This window comes from Mytilus galloprovincialis, chromosome 1 (genome assembly GCF_965363235.1).
Source record: "Mytilus galloprovincialis chromosome 1, xbMytGall1.hap1.1, whole genome shotgun sequence".
NCBI lineage: Eukaryota > Metazoa > Mollusca > Bivalvia > Mytilida > Mytilidae > Mytilus > Mytilus galloprovincialis.
The window spans coordinates 16,197,084-16,218,622 of NC_134838.1; the positions used below are offsets into that span (position 1 = coordinate 16,197,084).

General features: G+C 29.9%; 1 protein-coding gene across 3 annotated transcripts in view; it reads left to right on the forward strand.

Moving 5' to 3' along the window:
* LOC143067222 (dynein axonemal heavy chain 3-like) overlaps positions 1-21,539 on the forward strand; it is a 133,847-nt gene that overhangs the window by 66,035 nt on the left and 46,273 nt on the right. For 2 of the 3 annotated variants that reach the window (XM_076240337.1, XM_076240342.1), the window contains exons 41-55: positions 489-758; positions 2,059-2,076; positions 3,601-3,745; positions 6,025-6,060; positions 11,005-11,028; positions 12,118-12,356; positions 13,045-13,194; positions 13,613-13,829; positions 14,581-14,694; positions 15,189-15,338; positions 16,087-16,266; positions 18,924-19,065; positions 19,787-19,977; positions 20,288-20,383; positions 20,916-21,107. In XM_076240337.1, coding sequence (XP_076096452.1) covers positions 489-758; positions 2,059-2,076; positions 3,601-3,745; positions 6,025-6,060; positions 11,005-11,028; positions 12,118-12,356; positions 13,045-13,194; positions 13,613-13,829; positions 14,581-14,694; positions 15,189-15,338; positions 16,087-16,266; positions 18,924-19,065; positions 19,787-19,977; positions 20,288-20,383; positions 20,916-21,107 — 2,164 coding nt within the window. Of the gene's footprint in view, positions 1-488; positions 759-2,058; positions 2,077-3,600; positions 3,746-6,024; positions 6,061-7,071; positions 7,108-11,004; positions 11,029-12,117; positions 12,357-13,044; positions 13,195-13,612; positions 13,830-14,580; positions 14,695-15,188; positions 15,339-16,086; positions 16,267-18,923; positions 19,066-19,786; positions 19,978-20,287; positions 20,384-20,915; positions 21,108-21,539 lie in introns of all 3 variants that reach the window. The other variant, XM_076240331.1, reaches the window with a different exon arrangement.

The following is a 21,539-nucleotide window of genomic DNA, read 5'->3' on the forward strand; positions in this document are numbered from 1 at the left end:
TGATATTTTACGATTTCCAGTTTTTTTTTTCATCCTCCCTTTGACAGTGTTGCGCCTGACCAAGGTATGCTTGATAAATGTCTCCTCACACATTGTGACATGGCTGATACCTTTTCTGTACACATTGTGGCATCACTGATTAGTTTTGAATAGGCCTCAAAGCCATGATACGAGAATTAAAGTGTGACTGAGCAAGGTGATATAGACGAGGGAAGGATTATAATGTTAGATTTCTATCAGTTCTTTTTCTTAAATATGTATGCTAGGAATTTTTAATGAGATGACTACCCAACAATGCAAAAAAAACAGATCTGGAGGTTATGATAAGATCTTCAACAATAGACATTTGTCTATCTGAATTAAATGTAGCTACCGGATTTGTACATATGTAATTTTACTAAAATGTCAACACTTTTATGCACCAAGTCTCAATTTAAATTGTATTTTACAAATAAAAACTTTTAGCAATATTTATGTTGACTTTGAAGGAAAATTGGTGATGAAGAAGAAGAGGATGATTTTATTGATGAAGGGGATGAGGAAAATCTAGATGACGAAGAATCCCCACAAGAAAAACCTCAGGCGTCTGAAGAGGAGAGGAAAATGATAGAGGAAAGAACCAGCATGGTTGTTGCTTACTTCTTCTTTTCCATTGTCTGGTCTATTGGTGCTACGTTAGACATGAATTCAAGAATCAAGTTTGACGAGTTTTTCCGTGCTTTATGTGAGATGGATGGTAATACAGCCAAATACCCAAAGTAAGTGTCTGTTTAGTAGTGATACAATAGAAAATTCTGTATGTTTGACATTTGTAGTTTTATGATTCGATGTCTCTCCTGTTTTCTTTATTTTATTAATCGTTTTTCCATAAATCTTTTAATTTACAATGTACCATTTAAGTTAATTGATAAAGAAATTCAAGGAATAAGTTTATCATTGGACATACTAAAGTTGTATGTGCACAATTACTGAAATAATTTTAATTCTTTATATCAAATACAATTTGAGTTAGTACTAGATGTATAAAAACCCGATTTATTACGTTTAACAAAGTGATTAGTTTATTAGATTCATTCCTTACCCGTACAAGTATTATGATTTTAGTTCTAGTGGAACATATTTTTTATTACAAAACAATTCCTTTTTTAAATGTTTATACTGCACGAATATTGTCACTGTAGTTGTACTGCTTTACCAACAAACTAAAATCAGACTGTCAATCGTGAACAATCAATTTTACCATAGTGGACATCACTTTGAAGGTGTAACCTCAATTTAATGACCATTTTCTTTTTATTTGACATCATTTTGAAGGTGTAACCTCAATTTAATGACCATTTTCTTTTTATTTGATAAGTATAAATTATCAAAATAAATGGGTCACTGTGTACTTATTTAGGTTTAGAAATAGGTCAATGCAGAAATTTGTTAGAGAAAAAAAGTTATTGTAATACATTTTGATAGGTTTGTTAGTTGGAAAAGCAGTATAAAAAATATGTCAATCATTTCAAAGTTGTGTCTTCAAATAATTCTAGAAAACTTATGACATGAGTCAAATTATTTTCTTTAGTAGCAAATATTGTGGATTGAGAACGAAATGGATTTTTTAAGAACGCCTATACATGTATTTATATTTTATTGAATGCTGAAATTAAAGTTGCACCTATACCTAGAGAATAAAGAATTACAGCTGATTGCTTTGAGTGTGTACAGTAGGTAAAGATAATATTCTTGGTTAGCTTGCTTGCTAGCTGAACCGTGAAGTCATTATTAGATAAGGTATACTACCCTACTTTCGATGCAGGTTAGTCCTACAGACAGATAGATTGTCAGACAATACTCTTTAAGGAGTAGTTTACCTGACCTAGTTTACTAATAATGACTTCAGGATTCAGCTAGCAAGTAAGCTAACCAAAGATATTTCCTTTACCTACACACTCAATGCAATCGGCTGTAATAAATATGAATTGTCAGTAGCTGTTGCTAAAACAAGACACACATTGGAATGAATGAACTTAACACTTACACTATATAATCAGCTTAATTTACATGTTATAGGGTTAGAGGCATGACTAGGTAAGAACCCCAGTAAGGAGGTAGATTGAGGAATTCCCCTTAGTTATAAATAGTATCCTCCCCATATGTCTGCTCAAGCTTCATGTGGCAAGAAAATGTATGTCCAAGTTAGATAATATTTGTATCAGTTTGCAAGAAATCTGCTCAAATCCTGCCAAAAGAACAAACTTGCTAATAAAGAAGGTGATGAAAATTTGGTCTAGACATTGATCTAAGTCAAATGAATTAAACACTATGATAAATAGAATTTTAAATGCTTCAGCTAAAACAGAACTACCTTAGAATTAGAACCCAAAGTGTGTTTTCTAAGAATTAAGAACAATTATAGTTAAAAACTCTACAAGTCAGCATTGAGATTCTAGATGCTGTTATTTTTTATGCACAAACTTTAGAGGTTTTTGGTTTGCAGATGATGAATGCTGAAATTGTCATCCAATGAAGAAAAAAAAGAGATTGATTTTTATCATTTGGCCATCTAAGAATTCATACATGTGATGTCATGAAATGAGTTTCTACATGCATAAACCTTTTGGTTGATGCCTACTGATGAAATCAGACTTTAAAAAACATTCAACATTGTAATTATCTTACTGTACCATTAAAGCTAAAGATTACAAGTTAAAACTGTTAACTATCATTAATCACAAAAGCTGCATCTTCTGTTATAATCAGTTAGTAATAATGTAAAAGGTCTTTGATAAAATATGTGGTTGTGAAACTTCAAGTTTTGTTTAGCATATAAAAAGAGATCCCCTGTATTTGAAAGTTACCCTCAATCTGTCTCAAGCTACAAGTATGGGAAGGTGGTAGATTTTATTTCAATATGGTTTGCTTATATACATTTTACTTCTATTACAAATTGAACACTGTTGGCAACAGTTTATATCAGTGGTTGATTAACAAACATTTAGTATATAGATTTTAACACAGGGTGTTTTGATTGTAAACATGACTAACTAGCATGATTTGAGCATTTATGATTTCTAAATCAATAAATATCAAAATTTAAGAAAATCATATTTTTCTATTTTTTAGTGACATAAATTAATAGGCCTGATAGTGATGGGCTCGTATTTTCCTTGCATTCAGCATTTTCTTACCATTTGAATGTTCTATATTTTTATTTTTTGTATCCCATAATTGAAAGTTATATCTGATATTAAAATATGTAAGGATGAAAATTTAGAACTTTCCAACAGTTCTGAAATAAAAAAAAAACACAGAGAATTTCAAGTTACCGATAATTTTTTGGTTGTCTCTACATGACTTATAAAACATTTTTTCATTGACAATCATTGTTTAGAAAATATATTTTATTTATAAATATTGAACTACAATAATTTTTCGACTACTACCTTTGAAGTAATTATGATTTAATTGACAATCGTCTTTTTTAAGTTTTCCTAGCAGTTAATAATTTCTATACTGATTTCCATGTTAGTAAGATAGTAAAAGAATTGGAGTATATTCTTGTTTTGCAATGTACATGTTTTCATGCACTAATTCATGTTTGATTTATGACAGACCAAAAGATTTAAAGTTTGCACGCAACCTGTTAATTCCAAAGAAAGGCACTGTGTATGATCATGTTTACATCAAGCGCCAATATGGATCCTGGAACCTGTGGAGCAGTCTTATCACTCCATTCAGTATTGATGAAAAAGCAAAGGTAATATTGAAGACACATGTCACTTTCTCTTACAATGTCCAAAATTCACTGGAAAATTTGTATTTGATGTTTTGCAGAGCTTTAGTTGTTGCAATTCAATGCTTATTGGGCCATATGAACTTCATTTATTCATTTTGACTTTCCAATGTACCCAAATTAATAAGCCTTACTTTTAAGCTAATTTTATTTCTTTTTATTCTTGAAAAAAGGACCAGATACATATTACTTACAACAACAGTGTGTATCATGAAACTTTTCTTCTCTGTATCTTTTCCTTCATATGCCCAAAATTTCATCTCATCAGTGACTTTCATTTTGCATCTTTTAAAATCTTTGGGTATGCCTAAACACAGGAACTTGTATTGTACACATTATTAACTTTTTGAATATTCAGTTAATCTAATTTATCTCTGACACATGGGTGATTTCCTTAAGTTATAAATTTGCAAATTTGCTTTTAAATGTTTTTTTTTCATTTTGACTAGATGTGAATTCATTTGCTTTAGTGTTCATTTGCATATATGTTTGCTCATTTGCTTATTTTTAATGTCTATTTTCCAGGCAATTCAGGTAAATTTAGATCATATTTGCATGTATATTATATAGAATATTCATTCTGGAAAGGAACAATATAAAATATAAAAAAAGACGTGGAATATTGGTTGTGGAAAAGAACTATATAAGAAATATTAACTAAATATGAAATATTAAAACATGGAAAATTATTCTGATGAGGGACTGAAAAATTTTAAAATGTAGAAAAATTAGTTGGGAGAAGGTCAAAATATAAAGCATTAAATCAAGAATATTCTTTGGTAAAAGGGACAAAATATAAAATATAACATATATTCTTTCTGGACATAAACTTTTTTTGAAGCTATCAGGTTTTTACCCCCTGGGGCATCTGTTTTGATTGGTTAAATCTGAGGGTATTCCAGGAAGATGTAAGGACTTAGCATAAGAATTTGGGACTCATCTATATTATTTTTAAAGATAAAATTAGTCCATATTTATACTAATTGTTTACATTATATTTAGAAATTGTTTTAATAACATTATAAGTTTATAAGTTTAGTTTTCCCCCTGAAATAAGACCAAAAAAAAATATGGATTCGTCATCGTTTGGAATGTATTTTTTAAGAATTATTTTTCAATATAAAAAAATCTTTTATAAAGTTTAAAAATATGAAAACTAAAAGCTGAATGAGTAATAATTTGGGTCCAATTTAAAAAAAAAAATACTGGGAATTTGTCTTTTGTTTAATATATATTATAATTTATTTAATTACAGTATTTATAATATATAGAAATATTCCTACATTTAATCATTTTAGATTAGTTATATACACACTGCATGCCTGTGCACCTGTGCGTTGTAGCTTTTTATCTCATTATTTTAAGAATATAGGGTCAAAGTATTTTATGTCACTTATTATTTCTTTGTTTATGGCATTTATGCATCTTGTGAAGTAAATGCAAAATTTGATGCAATTATTTTGATAGATTTCTATCAAGAGTCCCTTATTAACTGGTATTTTCATGTATTTCATAAACAAAGTACCAGTTTTGTTGGTTTGTCAAAAATATATGTATGCATCAAATTTAAGGGGATTCAAACTTCATATGTCATATTTAAATATCCCCTTTTATCTTGAAGTCAAACAATTTTCAGATTTAATAGTACAAAAAAAAAGTTTATCATTTAATGATAAATAGTTTTTTTTTTTTAAACTTTTTATGGGCAAGGGGGTTATACATAAAACTAGATATAACAGAAAGGCAATTTTTTTGAAGGTATACTGCACTTTTTAATATTATGCATGGGTTTTTAGAGGACTAGTGAACTGCAGTAGAGTTAATATAAAACTATACATCATTGCATTGTTCTGTATGGTAAAGAAGAATAAAATATCATCTATAGTTGCATGTTCTGTTAAATTTCATAATCTACATTCATAAGTAGTTGCTTATAATGTTAGTTATTTAAAACAAATGCTTTAAACTACATGAAAATAGTATTTTTTTCTGCTTTGATAATTCTTCATGAACTCTTAGAACTGATATTTGATATCCCTTACAGTGTAAGCTAAATGGATAAAATTATAAGCCAACTTTAAATGATATGGTAAATGAATGACCCTATTGAACCCAATAATTAAATATTTAAGCTTTGTTGATCTGAGATTGATTTGTTTCAAGTTGCGTTGTATATTTACATACATCATTTTTGTCATGTTTATATAGAAATGACTTATAATTTTTGCCTGAATTTCAATTAGATGAAACCCAGGGATGCATTTGGAGGACAAGAAATGGTAACGTTATGCATTTCTATGCATATTTAAAAATGAATAACCGCATGTATTTATAGATATATTGTGCATGAGTTTATGCTGCTGTTTTACATGTGGCCTATTTTTAGACTAGTCATGTTTGTAACAAAATTTCTTTGCATGTTGTTTGAATTGGTAGGACTAAAATCGTCTCATTACTTTTATCTTTGACAACTAAGTGTGTGATATAAGTAGGATTTTTATATTAGTATTTTATTTAATTAGCAAATTCGTCTGAAATAATAATTTCACTTTTCAGTAGCACTTTGCATAGTGTTGAAACTGTTTAAAAGTCTAAAGAATTTCACATCTTATTCAATACTGGACTTTTTATCTTCTTTCACTTTAGACGTGACAAAACCAGAAGAATTTTATTACCATCTATTATTCACTATGTTTTAATCATAAGATTTTATTATGTTACGTATTGTTTTTCAAGAAATAACTATATAAATGAATGGTTAAAACCATTTTTTGATGAGAGTAAATTTTTATATCAATAGTGGCTTATATTGATCTGATTGGGTTGAAACTTATCCCTTTTAGGATGTTTGCTTGTCATGTTTTGGAATTTTGTCAGATTTTCAGAATCCTCTGATTTTATCCATTTGAATGCCATAAAAAGATTGCCCATTGACCCCCATTTTTCTTTTTATAAATCTTTTACACGTTTAATGATAAGCCATCTGTAATAGTCTTATAAATTTTTTTAATTATTTTTTAATAGTTTTCGAGAACTTAAACTTGTCAATGGTAAAGCTATGAAAAGTCAAGAGAAAACTTTTCCCGCCAAAATTTCATAGCTAATATATTGAAAACAAGCACTTTGACCTATATATTTTTTTTGCTCTTTTAATTCCTTTATTAATCCCCTATCAATATAAACTAGTGTTTTGAAAAGCTTATTATTTTGAAACTGAGAAGCGAGCTCCCTTTAGTACAGAATGTGATTTTTTTCTAGCATTCTTTAAGATTTAGATTCTGTAATTTTAGAAATCGTTAAACTTAGAAAAGAGTACCACTCTACCGGTAGGTTATGTATGTGTGAATAGGTTTAAATTGGTTGGTAAAGATGGGAGAGGTGGTGTTTATAACTCGCACAATAACTGCAAATGATGGCAAAGTTTTACATGGGGAAAGTTAGATCAGTATGGGAGAAAGCATGCACATTGAACTTATTTGAAGTCTCAGTTTTGCCATACCTGTCAACTGACCCGTATTCTGCGGGTGTGACCCGAGATTTTCACAATTCTGAGGGATCACCTGCCGGGTCATTAAATAACCCGGGAATTCCGAAAATGACCCGTTTTCATCCCGAATTTCTTAGCCTTGAGATTGATTTCACATGTAATATTCCTTTGAAATACCGGCAAATTCGTAATTCTTCCATGAACAGGAAATTCATCTAGCTGTGTAAACTGTCAAATTAAGTTACCCATTAAGTGCATGGCTTCACTTGACAGCTTTGGTGTCAAACACACTGTTAATTAACACCAATTACCTTAGCTTTAGGTCGTAAATAAATTGCATTGTTGTTTTACAAACATATTTCAACTAGAGTTAATTCCCCTTTTTTGTCACCATTCAAAATTATTCGTTCTATTTACGTTTTTGGGGTGAAAAAGATTAAATCTTAAAAAAAATAAAATTCAAATACATATTGAAATATAACTTTTCATTATTTTTATACCTTTATACAATTTTAAAAGTTGAAAATTAGTTTGTTCATCTATACCTCTTTTAACTGTATTACTATATTTTATTACAGTCTAATTTCATCATAAAAACTGAAGATGTGATTTAAGGCTGAATAGCCGGTCTCAAACATTTAATATTTATGATAGATACTTTTACTTTTGAAATATCAAACTTAGTAATTGATGTTTGAGGTTGAAATTCATCATCACTATAAGAAAAGAACACAAGACTGTGTTACACAAATTTATGCAATGAAATAATAATTAATAAGATTTAAAATACTTAACCAAGTGAACATGCATTGATGTTTTTGTAACTTTGATTTAAATTATAAGAAAAATGTACCATAAATACTGAAATTCAGCTCAAAAAAAGTTCATACGCGTTATGACCTGAGATTTGATTCTTCAATGCAGGTTATGACCTGCATTTTCATCGTCACAGGTTGACAGGTATGGTTTTGCAAGGTTGTTCATATTGAAGATGAATGCATTGTAAAAGCCATAATAGCATGTCTTTTATGATATAGAAAATATGAATGAAATAAATTACATATACTTAGATGCACAAACTCACAGTTAAAATTTGGTATAGGAACAGTTAAACTTGGTATTGAAATGAGTAGATCACAAAAGCTACATTTATCTGCTGTTTATTTTGCATCATGCTACTTTTGATAATGCTATATTCCCCAATGTTCCAATGGGAACATTTAAAATAGGACATATTTTTTGGTGAATTATCTTCAGCCTGTAAAAAGGATTAAAGATGGAGGTCCAAAGGTACATGTAGCTTGTTTTCATTAAGTTTCAGATATTGCAATTATTAATGCATATTTACATGATATAATTAGCATATTGCATGTGCATGACTAATAACTGCTTGAACATTCTATGAATAGAATGCTTCCCTCAACAATATTTAAATGAAGGGAATCCTTAACTTCTGATTGCATGGTTTATGAATACTTTTTGATAGAATGCATGATCATTGGTGAAATAGCTCTCTGTCAAATACACCATATATATATATATATATATATACAATATCTTATATTCTGCTACAAATATATTACTTCTAATCACTTACACGTCCATATCCTTACTTCTTTAATATCTTATTGAATAAAAAGAAAACTTTTACTGTTAAACGTCATAATAGACGAATTGGCATTCATTGGTAGAATTTTGAGCAATTGTCTGGTATGTTTTGCATCATTGAGTTTAACTTGCTAAGGCTGTTTTTAACTAGACATGACTTTAGAAAAATTGAAAAAATTACCACCAAAATATCAATAATAATACATCTTTCTATTTTTTTTATGAAATATTTATGTAGATTTTATTTTCTTTGAATTTAGATAAATATTTTTTCTCTATCAGTTTTATTTTCTTAAACAGCAAGTTTAATGATAGAAAATAGAAAGCTTGCTGTTAACAACTGCCTAATATTAACTTTGTTGATAATTAGCTTAGATCTTAAGTTTTACCACAGTTGACAATATATTTAGGAATAGGTTTCTACTTTATATAGTGATTTACAGTTATATTAATTTTCAATTAAATAATTATTGTTTTATAAGAGAGTATTAAACAGTATTAAATGAGTGTTATCATAGAGTCAGCATGTTTTATAAAAATATACCTAAGCCATACTGTTTATGAATTTTTAAACTTTCATGTTCTATATAGATAAGGACTTTAATTGAAAAAGTTGACTTTTGACTTGCTTCATATTTTCCCTTTTTTATTTACAAAAAGATGAATGGTATATTTATGTTTCCTGATTATGGCCTTTATAATTTGTAGCATACTGTGGCTTTATAAACTGCCAAGATTATAATTTTCACTCAAGATTTGTCAACTTTTATCCAAAAAGAAAATACCTTCATGCTCTATAATATGCTGTCTTTATAATGACCTGTTGTGAGATAAACATCACATATTAAATGTTACTATATGTACTACAATTTATTGTACCACACCTGGATATTTTGAATCAGTTTTATACTAGTGATTACCAAATCTTTAAATTACTTAACATGTTGTAGTCAGTGGGTAATGCACATGTATACTTTTAAAAATGTCCATTTAAGGATCACACTAGAATTTTATGATCTAAAATTAGATGTTTGCTTATTATACAAAACACATACCAAAAATTTAATGTGTGCTTATAAATTTTATATATTACAATTCTTTACACTTTTAGAGCAAAAAAAAACAACAATTCATGTTTCAAATTTCACTTCAATAATTTTGGTTCAAACATGAACAAAAAATGAGATAAGATTTCTATAAAAAAGAATTGACCACTTGAAAGAAGATTTGGATAAGACCAGAATGGTTTTAAATATGACAAATCAGAATTTGTAAATACAAAGAGGCAGTGCTAATTTCCCCTATTTAATCAAATAATTGGATCAAATAGGAAATTTTAATTTACGTTAGGAATTTCTTACCCATACATTTTTCTGATAAGTACCCAACCTCATTACAAAAGCTGTCATTGAATTTTAGTCTCTCCTTATGTGATCTGCTCAGTAATAAGATATAAAATTGTTTGAGTCTCACAGTACATTAATCAAAGATTGAAAACATTTTGAAAATGGCCTTGAGTGGAAATACATTCAGTGGAAACTGGCACTTCTTCTTTGTATTGATGATCCTTAAATAGATTGTTTAGGTTGGTGAAAGTAGGAATCAAAAATGTTGTACTGTAATTGTCACTTTGTTTAGAGTACCATTTTATTTCTAATATGATTAAAAAATTAATCCATACGTTTGTAATTCTAGAACAAATCAATATAACCATTTACCAATATCTTATGGAAGAAATTTAAGTCTTGGAAATATTGAACTTGAAGACCATTTACTCAGTTCTCAAAAGTACATTTTTGGCTCTCATATTTTTGTTTTTGTTTGCTGTCAACAATAGATATGTCTACTTTTAAAATGAAGAGATTTTTTGCTACTTATAGAAAAACATAAAAATTATATCCTTGAAAGCATAAATATTATCTTACAAAACCTCAATTGAAATAACTGCCAATTTTCTGTGAAAAATTATTGAGCAAGATTTTATATAATGGGATGGTTATATGGTTTCATTTTAGAATTATATAATACAAGATATAATAAAATGGTACTCACTTCCAAGCCTATATTTATACTAACATGTTTTGTTTTTTATTATTTTCATTAACACTTCACGTCGTGTGTTTTACAGAAAGACAATGAGCTACGGATCATGGTAAGACATGCAGCACTTAAATTCTTGGGAGAAAACTTGGGAATTCTAATGCATGCAAACTTCTACTGAACTGTTCATTCTGGGGATAAATCAAGGAAAATTAAATTCATGCAAACTACTCTTTGAACTTTTTTTCTCAGGGAGTTAAACAAGGGAATTCTAATGCATGCCATTTCTACAGAACTGTTCATTTTTGGGGATCAAGTATGGGAATTAAATTCATGCAAACTTCTCTTGAACTTTTTTTTCTCTGTGAATAAAACATGGTAATTCTCAGGCATGCAAACTTCTACTGAATTTTCTGTTCTCAGGGAATAAAACATGGGTATTCTCATGCATGCAAACTTCTACTGAATTTTCTGTTCTCAGGGAATAAAACATGGGTATTCTCATGCATGCAAACTTCAACTGATCAATCCATTATTAGATATTGTATAGAGAATTCTAATATGTTTTTGAAATTTTGATGTCAGAATTTGTAATTCTAAACAATGTGACAAATGACCCCATGACTGAAATTTATACAGATGACAAGTCTGACATAACCAGAATGTGACCCGAGTTGGTAAAGTGCAATCCAACCTTAATAAAAACTTACTGCCTTTGAAATAGAGGTAGTTAAGTATTTTTTCCATTGCTTTAAAATGTGTCTAAAATAATTAACTGTTTGTCGATTGATAGCATGAAAAATTGAAATCAAAGTAATATTTATTTATAAGCATGATGCTCTGCACCTGAGAGCTCACCAATTACTGCATGTATAAAATCTACAATTATGTTTTTATGATTCCCTATCAAAATGTTTTTAGACACCAGTTTTGAATATAATTTTCACATGGGACACAATTGCAAATATGCCACTACAAATTATAAAGTGTAAGCATAGATTAGTATGAACTAGTATTGGTGTATTGTTCATTTTACACATTACTTGTGAAGCCTTACACTTTTATTTTTTTTCATGCAACTAATCAACTTCATTGATTTGATCCCACTTGTATGGTTTTTTTAAAAGTTTTATTCAAAGTATGCAGAAAATAAGTAAATTAAAAAAAGTTTTGTAAATGTTTGCCTTTTCAATATTACCAGATAAATGAGCTTATTATAAACACAGTGGAGACAGAGAGACAAAAGTACTTCCTGGAGAAACTAATTATGCAGGAGAAACCATTATTGTTTGTTGGACCGACAGGGACAGGGAAGTCTGCTATCAGTAATAACTACCTGATACAACTACCTAAAGAAAAGTATATTATCACCAATGTCAACTTCTCAGCTCAAACATCAGCCAATCAAACACAAGATATTATATTCTCCAAACTTGACAGGTAATTATAAGTTAATATCATGTGTCTCAGCATAATATGCAGCCAATCATAAGCAAGATGACATAATCTTCAAATTTGATAGGTAATTACAATTTCATACCAGCTTCAAAGCTTTAATTTAAAGTTATTGTATGCAAGATATATATTTTCCAAACTAGACATATACAAGAAAAATTACTTTGAGCCAAATCTCAGCTTAGAGGCCAGCCAAACAAACACAAGATAAACTAGACAATATTATGCACTAAATTTATATTAAAAAATAATTACTGTGGATTCATTATTATTCATTGGATTCCAATTTTCGTGGATTTAGTGGGTACAGGGAAACCATGAATTTAGATGTTCAATGAATTACCAATTTGTTGTATGCTTGAATGCAGACTTCTGAAAAACCACGTAATTAATATCCACGAAAATGCAAGTTTTGCTCAATCAACAAAAATTGGTACCCACGAAAATAAATGAATCCACAGTATACCTTATATTAAACAGAAAAAAAACTTTTCCAGCAGGTAACTATTAAGCTGTATGGATTAAATGGGTGGGGCATATGATCTTGGTCAGTGGAAGTTCTTTTATTGTTAAAAAGCATAATTTTTAAAGAGTTTAAGCCTTTGACCTTCCTTAGTTTTTACTTTTTTTGATAAATCATTGCCTACAAAATTGGAAACTAATACTTTTACAGGAGAAAGAAAGGTGTACATGGTCCAGCTCCTGGTAAAAAGTTAATGGTATTTGTGGATGACTTAAACATGCCAGCCAAAGAGAAATATGGTGCACAACCACCTATAGAGATCTTACGACAGTGGATTGATCATGGATACTGGTTTGACAGGTAACCTTTATTTTAAAATACGACCACAGAGATAATTAACTTTTCTTACCAACTCTGTTAAAGAATGAGGCTGGAATAGGCAGCATATTTTTATAATTATTTCCAATGTAATGTAAATTCTGAAATTTATTAATGTGATTGTTGAACAATAAAAAAAATGAAAGATAAATTATTGTGAGTTATTACAGAACTGCAGCATTCGAATAATAAATATTTTTTTAATGTGAGCTTTTATTTTTGGAAAGCTTATCCAGTTGCGATTTTTGCGATAATAAAACATTGGAAACATTTTTAAATTAAAAGTTTTCTATAGGATTTCTTTCTCAAAATCATTTTTCTGTCCTATTTTTATAATCATGGATTTGAATTGTAAAGTGTAAGAATGGGTATAATATGTATCATGTTATGTCTGTTACAGAAAGGACACCAGTATCCTAGAACTGGTCGACATCAACATATTATCTGCCATGGGGCCACCAGGAGGAGGCAGGAATGATGTCACACCTAGATTCATCAGACATTTTAATGTGATAGCTATTGAATCTTTTGACGAAGATACAATGAAGAGTATATTTAATCCTATCATAGAATGGCATTTCAAGTCATTTGAGACAAGTCTTAGGAGATTCTCAAGGGTAAGATACATGGAAGAGTATATTTAATCCTATCATATAATGGCATTTCAAGTCATTTGAGACAAGTCTTAGTAGATTCTCAAGGGTAGGATACGATGAAGAGTATATTTAATCCTATCATAGAATGGCATTTCAAGTCATTCGAGACAAGTCTTAGGCGATTCTCAAGGGTAAGATACGATGAAGAGTATATTTAATCCTATCATAGAATGGCATTTCAAGTCATTCGAGACAAGTCTTAGGAGATTCTCAAGGGTAAGATACAATGAAGAGTATATTTAATCCTATCATAGAATGGCATTTCAAGTCATTCGAGACAAGTCTTAGGAGATTCTCAAGGGTAAGATTAAGTTTGCTTTGGTTTATGAACAGTTTAGATTTACTGAATATTTGTAAATGTTAGAAATTCATTGAAGGGGAAACAAAACCATGCTGATTTTTCATTTAAATGGTAATATGAATGATGTGAAAAACAAGATGTTCAATGAATTTCTTTACCTGAAAATCAAAGACTAAAATTTCTGACATATTTTGATGTATATGAAGAAAGTCATTTTTTTTTTCATTTTGTTTCATGATCAGTCGGTGGCATATTTATAAAACTTATTCAGGAGTAATATTCAAAGTTTGGTGTAAATCTTTTATTTGAATAAAATGTGTAATGTTTAATACAGGATAAATAGAGACGAAGTGATGTCGAAAGCTCAGATGATTCTTAACATTAAAAAGCTATTTTAATCTTTACTTACAGATAATCATAACCAATACCATGGAGATCTATAACAGTGCCATATCCAAGTTCCTACCGACACCATCAAGGTCACATTATGTATTTAACTTGAGGGACTTTGCCAGAGTTGTACAGGTAAGTCCTCCCAAAACTTACCTATTGACATTTTTCTTCAAGTAGACCAAGGAAAATATAAAACTACTAAGCACCATCCAGATCAAATTTTCTCCAATTTACCAGCAAGCTGGAATTGCATGTGTAAATCTCAACAATGCTATGTGGTGATTAAATAATGTTTTTCAACTTAGAGACTTTGATGGAAATGCATCTGTCTATTTGTCTGTTTGGGCTTATTTTCAGCTTAGAGTTTTTGTTTTAATGTAGCTTACAATAAAGTTTGACAAATCAAATTGAAACTTAGAACTGAGTAATTTTTAGGGTTTTGATCCAAATTTTATGGTTCACTAAAAACGGAAATGTAAATGTTGAATATTGTCCAATTGACACATTTTCTTGTTCTTGATTAAAGTACGGTACAGCAACAAATATCATCATGTTATTGTTATGATTTTCTATTCCATTTTATAAAGTCTAATCATACTTTTATGTATTAATTGTTTTTACTATAGGGTGTATTACTGTTAAAACCTGAGGTAGTCCCAGAGGGAAATGAAGGAGGCCACAAGATCATACGACTGTGGGTCCATGAGGTGTACAGGGTATTCTATGACAGACTTATTAATGAAAGTGATAGAGAGCTGTTCTTCCAGATGGTCAAGGTCAGTTTGAAATATGCATCTTATGTAACAATTTTTCCTGTACAAATATAAAGCATCTATCTCCATTTCAAAATCATTTTTTGATATATCAGTTTGGTAGTTGATACTAATGAGAATCACATTTTGATTGCAAAAAAAAAAAAGAAATTTTGTCATAAGTACCAGGAAATCAATTCCTACAAAATGAATTCTAATCAATGAGAATGACAAACTTATTGACAGAATTTACTTGTTTGAATGTTCACAAAGAGAGGCAAAAATAAACAAAAAACAAGGGTATTCAATATCCATAAGAAGATGTGGTATGATTGGTAATGAGACAATTTTCCATCCAAGTTACAATGTATAAAAAGTTCACAATTATAGGTTAAAGTATGGCCTTCAACACAGTGCATTGGCTCACACAATAAACAGGTTTTAAGGGCCCCAAAATGACTACTATAACAAACTGCCAATGCCATGGCAAAAAATGAACATAGAACACTAAAGACTGAGCAACATGTTCTCCACCAAAAGTTGGAAATGATCTCAGGAGCTCCAAACGGGTAATCATACCTGCTCCACATGACAAAGTCTTTCGATTTGAATTCAGCTAATATTTATCTTTCTTTTTTAATCCCAGGAGATAACAGATTTTGCTTTCAATTTTGATTTCTTTTGATAATAAGAATGCATTTAATATATCAAGATGTACTTCTAAAATATGTTATTCATAAGATTATGACTCTAAAGCATTTTTTCATTTCAGTCCTGTGTTGAAACTAACTGTAAGGAAAAATATTCCAACTTATTTAGCCATCTTGTGAAAGAGAAAGGAGACCAGGTTACAGATGATGATTTAAGAAGTCTGATATTTGGGGATTATCTGTCTAAAACAAAAGATGAGAAATTATATGATGAAATTATGGACTTGAAGGAATTAACAGAGGTAATTTCAATAATTGACATCTTAACCTCCAATAATTTAATTTTGATTCATAAACCAAACCTGTCTATGAAAATTAAATTAACCTTTTTCATTGATCAAACCAGTTAGATTTCATTAAATTTACCTGCTTCATTCACTACACCTGTTTTCTTGTATAAAATTAATTTGATTCATTGACCAAAGCTGTTCCTATTATTCCCATTAAATTCAGTAGATTTATTGACCAAAGCTGTTTCTATTATTCCCATTATATTCATCCCATTCATTGACCAAAGCTATTCCTATTATTCCCATTAATTTTATCTGATTCATTGACCAAAGCTATTTCTATTATTCCCATTATTGCGAACCCTATCATAGTTTTCCACAGATTTAACTGCAAGTTACCTGTTGATTTAAACTTTTGTAAGTTCTATTGTCCAATCTAACAAATACAATAGCTATTATTATACCTTACATATATTTTAAACAATTCTATTGGGTGAAACGTTATCACGTGACATGGAATAACTCAGTTGTTTTTCATTCAATTGCAAGGAAGGACGAATAACCCTAAAAATTTACAACAGCGGTGAATAACCCTATTATTCAACGGCGAATAACCTTTTGAGTTTGTTGATTTGTTGTTGAGTTATCTCCCATGAAAATGACGTCACAGACGTAAATAAACAAAATGGCAGCGTTCACGATGCACTGGAAGCCCATCGAGAGACGAGGGAAAAAGGCATTGAATAGAGTGATGATATCACTTTCAAAGTAACGGTCCTTTTCAGGGCCATTAATATTTTACAAAAAGATTCTACCTTTGTTGTACATTCGAGAAATTCTAGAACACAAATGTATTTTCAAACATCAGCTTGTCATTGTTATGTAAAGTTTAAAGAATATAGAATGAAAGTGTTCGAAAGGCCTTTCCACGGTTAGTTCGGTATAATAAAACAATTGTGGCCCCTTAGAATCGATGAATATCCAAAATTGTCAACCCTTAAAAAGTTATTTCACCTCGGGCTGCGCCCTCATTGAAATAACCTTCTCGTGTTGACAATTTTTGATATTCACCTTTTCAACGGTTCATAAATGTATATTGTTCTCTGTGTAGTTTATACAATGGGACCTTTAAATTTCTTCCAAGAGAAATCTATTACTCATCAATTAATTTACCTGACCAAAAAATTGAACTGTCAATGATGAAAAAATACTTATACCAATACTAAATAAGGACTCATAAAACAACATGTGGTGTTCTATTTATTCAATATCAATAATACATTTTTAATGAATTCAAAATAAACACTATTTCAAAAAATAAAAGTTGATTTCTGATCAAATATTCAATATTTTACCTATTAACATTTGCTCTTTTTGTTTGTTTGACAAATAAAAACTTGAATATTATTATTTTTAAAGAAAGGTCTTCATAAATATATTCTAAAATTAAATTGAACAACAACAAAACATGCAAATTCATTGGAAAAATACTAAAAAATGTGTCAGAAATAAACTTTTTATTATTGAATCAGATTTTATATTGAACAGATTGAAAATATATTAATGATATTGAATAAATACAATATTGCATGCAGTTTATGCAAGTTTATCAAAGTTTTCAATAAAAAAAGAAGATATTTTTTTTGGTCAGGTAAATTAATCAATTAGGAGATAACTGTATTGTATTTTAAGCTCCGACGGCATCAATTGGGGATTTGATGGTCGCAAATTAAGTTTACTGGCGACGCGTTAGCGGAGACAGTAAACGGGTATTTGCGACCATCAAATCCCCAATTGATGCCGTCGGAGCTTAAAATACAATATTGTTATCTCCATTCTAATGAAACTGACAGAAAACAACGTTAAAACATGTATTTAAAATCTGTTATATGCCGTCTGCGCTTGCGCATACGTCCCATAGCATCAATTGTCAATTGATGTCATGTAAGAAAGTGACGTTATCCAATCAAAATGAACGTTACAGACGTTGTTGCATTAGAATGAGTGATAGATTTCTCCTAATAGAAATTTAAAGGTCCCAGTGAATAAACTACACAGAGAACAAAAGCTATTGTATTTGTTCAATTGGACAATAGAACTGCCAAAAGGTTAAACCAACAGGTAACTTGCAGGTGAATCTGTGGAAAACTATGATAGGGTTCGCAATAATTTCGTCCGATTCATTGACCAAAGCTGTTCCTTTTATTCCCGTTCAATTCATCCAATTCATTGAACAAAGCTGTTTTTATTATTCCAATTAAAATTCATCCAATTTATTGACCAAAGCTGTTTCTATTATTCCCATTAAATTCATCCAATTCATTGACCAAAGCTGTTTCTATTATTTCCATTGATTTCATCTGATTCATTGACCAAAGGTGTTCCTTTTATTCCCTTTAAATTCATCCGATTCATTGACCAAAGCTGTTTTTATTATTCCCATTAAATTCATTTAATTGACCAAAGCTGTTCCTATTATTCCTATTAAATTTATCTAATTCCTTGACTTTCCTTATTACCTCCATTGAATTTAATCTGGTTCATTGGTTGACTATCATGGAATGTGTCTGATGCAACAATTTTACAAAAAAGATAAAGCTGTTGGTTTAGCTGTAGAGGCAGTCAGGCAGATTTTTGCCATTTTATCATATTTATTTTTTTTATTTCAGACAATAGAAAGATCTCTAGAGGACTATAATTATGAGATGAGTAAAGCTCCAATGGACTTAGTTATGTTTAGATTTGCTATTGAACATATATCAAGGATCAGCAGAGTTCTCAAACAACCAAATGGTCACTGTTTATTAGTTGGTAGGTTTTTTTTTGTCATCAATAATTTCCTTTCTATTTACGGCATTATGACCACCATTCTTTGGCTAGATTTTATAAATCCAATGTGTAATATAATGTAGTAGAAAAGCAACAAAAAAAATAAAATCAGTTAATATACAGCAATATCATTATCTTTTTGTTCCCTGTACTATGCCTTTGGGGGACAAAGAATTTGTTCTGACAAGATATTTTCAAATATATATCAATGGTTTATAACAACAATGTCTAGGAAGAGTTTTTATGCCCAATTTATTATTATGCCCCATTTATGGGCATCATGTTTTCTGGTCTGTGTGTCCGTCGGTTTGTTCGTTTGTCTGTTCATTCGTTCATCCGTTCGTTCGTCCGTTCATCTGTCTGTCCCACTTCGGGTTAAAGTTTTTGGTAGAGTTTGTTTTTGATGAAGTTGAAGTCCAATCTTGAAACTTAGTACACATGTTCCCTATGATATGATCTTTCTAATTTTAATGCCAAATTAGAGATTTTTTCCCATTTTCCACTGAACTTTGAATTACCTTTTAAGCGCTCTCAAGCCTACAATTCTGTGAGATATTAATAAAATATTTTAAAACTGAAATAAAGGGGACTTCTTGAAAGAAAAAAATGGTGAAGCTTTTGGTTGTCTTTAAGAGATAATAACACTATTTAAGAAATTAAAAAGCTGCATGTTAGTCTTTTACACACATATTTTTATCATAAGGTATTGGTGGCAGTGGAAGACAGAGTGCTGCAAGGCTTGCTGCCTTTATGTCAGATTTTGAACTATTCCAAATAGAGATCACTAAAAACTACATGGCTCCTGAATGGCGGGATGACTTGAGAAGAATGATACGAAAGGCAGGAGATGATGGAGTGTCTACTGTATTCCTGTTTGGAGATCACCAGATCAAGGTTAATTTATATTTGAGTTCCTTTATATCTTTATCCATATTTTTTGAATACTCTCCTAAGTTATCAACTTATTTTATAGTTTGAATTAAAGGAACATATTTGTTATAAATGATTTTTGAAGCTATATTGATGCAAACCATGACAAACTGCATTGCCAATTTATAGATGAACCTAATTGTGAAGATAAAAAGTATTCAAGAGGAACTTAGATAAAAAGTATGATTATGAACCTTATTATAAAAAATTGTTAGTTTACCAATGTTGTGACTTCATTTTCTTGCAGTATAATTTTAATGTACCTTTTTTACAGGATGAATCCTTTTTAGAAGACGTCAACATGATATTAAACACTGGAGATATTCCTAACCTGTATGAAAACGAAGAAAGATTAGAAATTATTGAAAAGGTATGATGAAACTCTTGAAACAGTATCTTTTTATGCCCCATTTATGGGCATTATGTTTTCTGGTCTGTGCGTCCGTTTGTCTGTCCGTTCGTTCTTCTGTCCGTCTGTGCCGCCTCAGGTTAAAGTTTTTGGTTGAGGTAGTTTTTGATGAAGTTGAAGTCCAATCAACTTGAATCTTAGTACATATGTTCCTTATGATATGATCTTTCTAATTTTAAAGCCAAATTAGAGTTTTGACCATAATTTCTTGGTCCACTGAACATAGAAAATAATATTGCAATTGGGGCATCCATGTACTATGGACACATTCTTGTTTCATATGTTATAAGCATTTTGACAAAGTAAATTACATTTTATGGATAAAAAAATTAGAGTTGATATCACATAGAAAATACTTTAAAAATTATCAAAGTAAAAGAACATAGAACCTAGCATTCGAAAAGTTAAATTTCTTTGGAAATGTAGCAAGTTAATTTCCTAGAAATGATTTCTGTTCACCAATGTTTTTAATAATTAAACTTTGTTATTTAAGATGCAATTAAAAGCACAACAGTTGAATCTACAGATGGAGATGACACCATTGAACATGTATAACATGTTTATAGAGAGAGTAAGAAGAAATCTTCATGTTGTTCTTGCCTTTAGTCCTATAGGAGATGCCTTCAGGGCTAGGATTAGGATGTTTCCGTCCCTCATTAACTGCTGTACCATAGACTGGTTTATGGTAAGTTAAGTGTTTATTGTCAAACTTTGGAAAAACTGTATTTGTTCAATATTTTCATATTAGATGTTATAAGTCGATTTAATCCTAGTTATTTGATCAATTGTATCAAGTGTTTCATAGAAATCTGAAAGCGCCTAAGGTCTTCAAGTGTTTAATTTGCAAATAGTGAACAGTGTTCTTTCTAAAAGTTCATATCATTTATTTACAAAATGTTAGAATTGATGGAAAAGAAAAAGGATGATATCATGATTGCTAGCAATTTCTCAATATGCATATTTTTACCGGGGATTCATTTTTATTCGTTGGATATCAAATTTCGTGGATTTCGTTGTTGCCAAGAAACTATGAATTCTAATGTCTAAAAAATTACAAATTTGCTATAGATATTTATGTAGACTTAAGACAAAACCATGAAATCAAATATCCATGAAA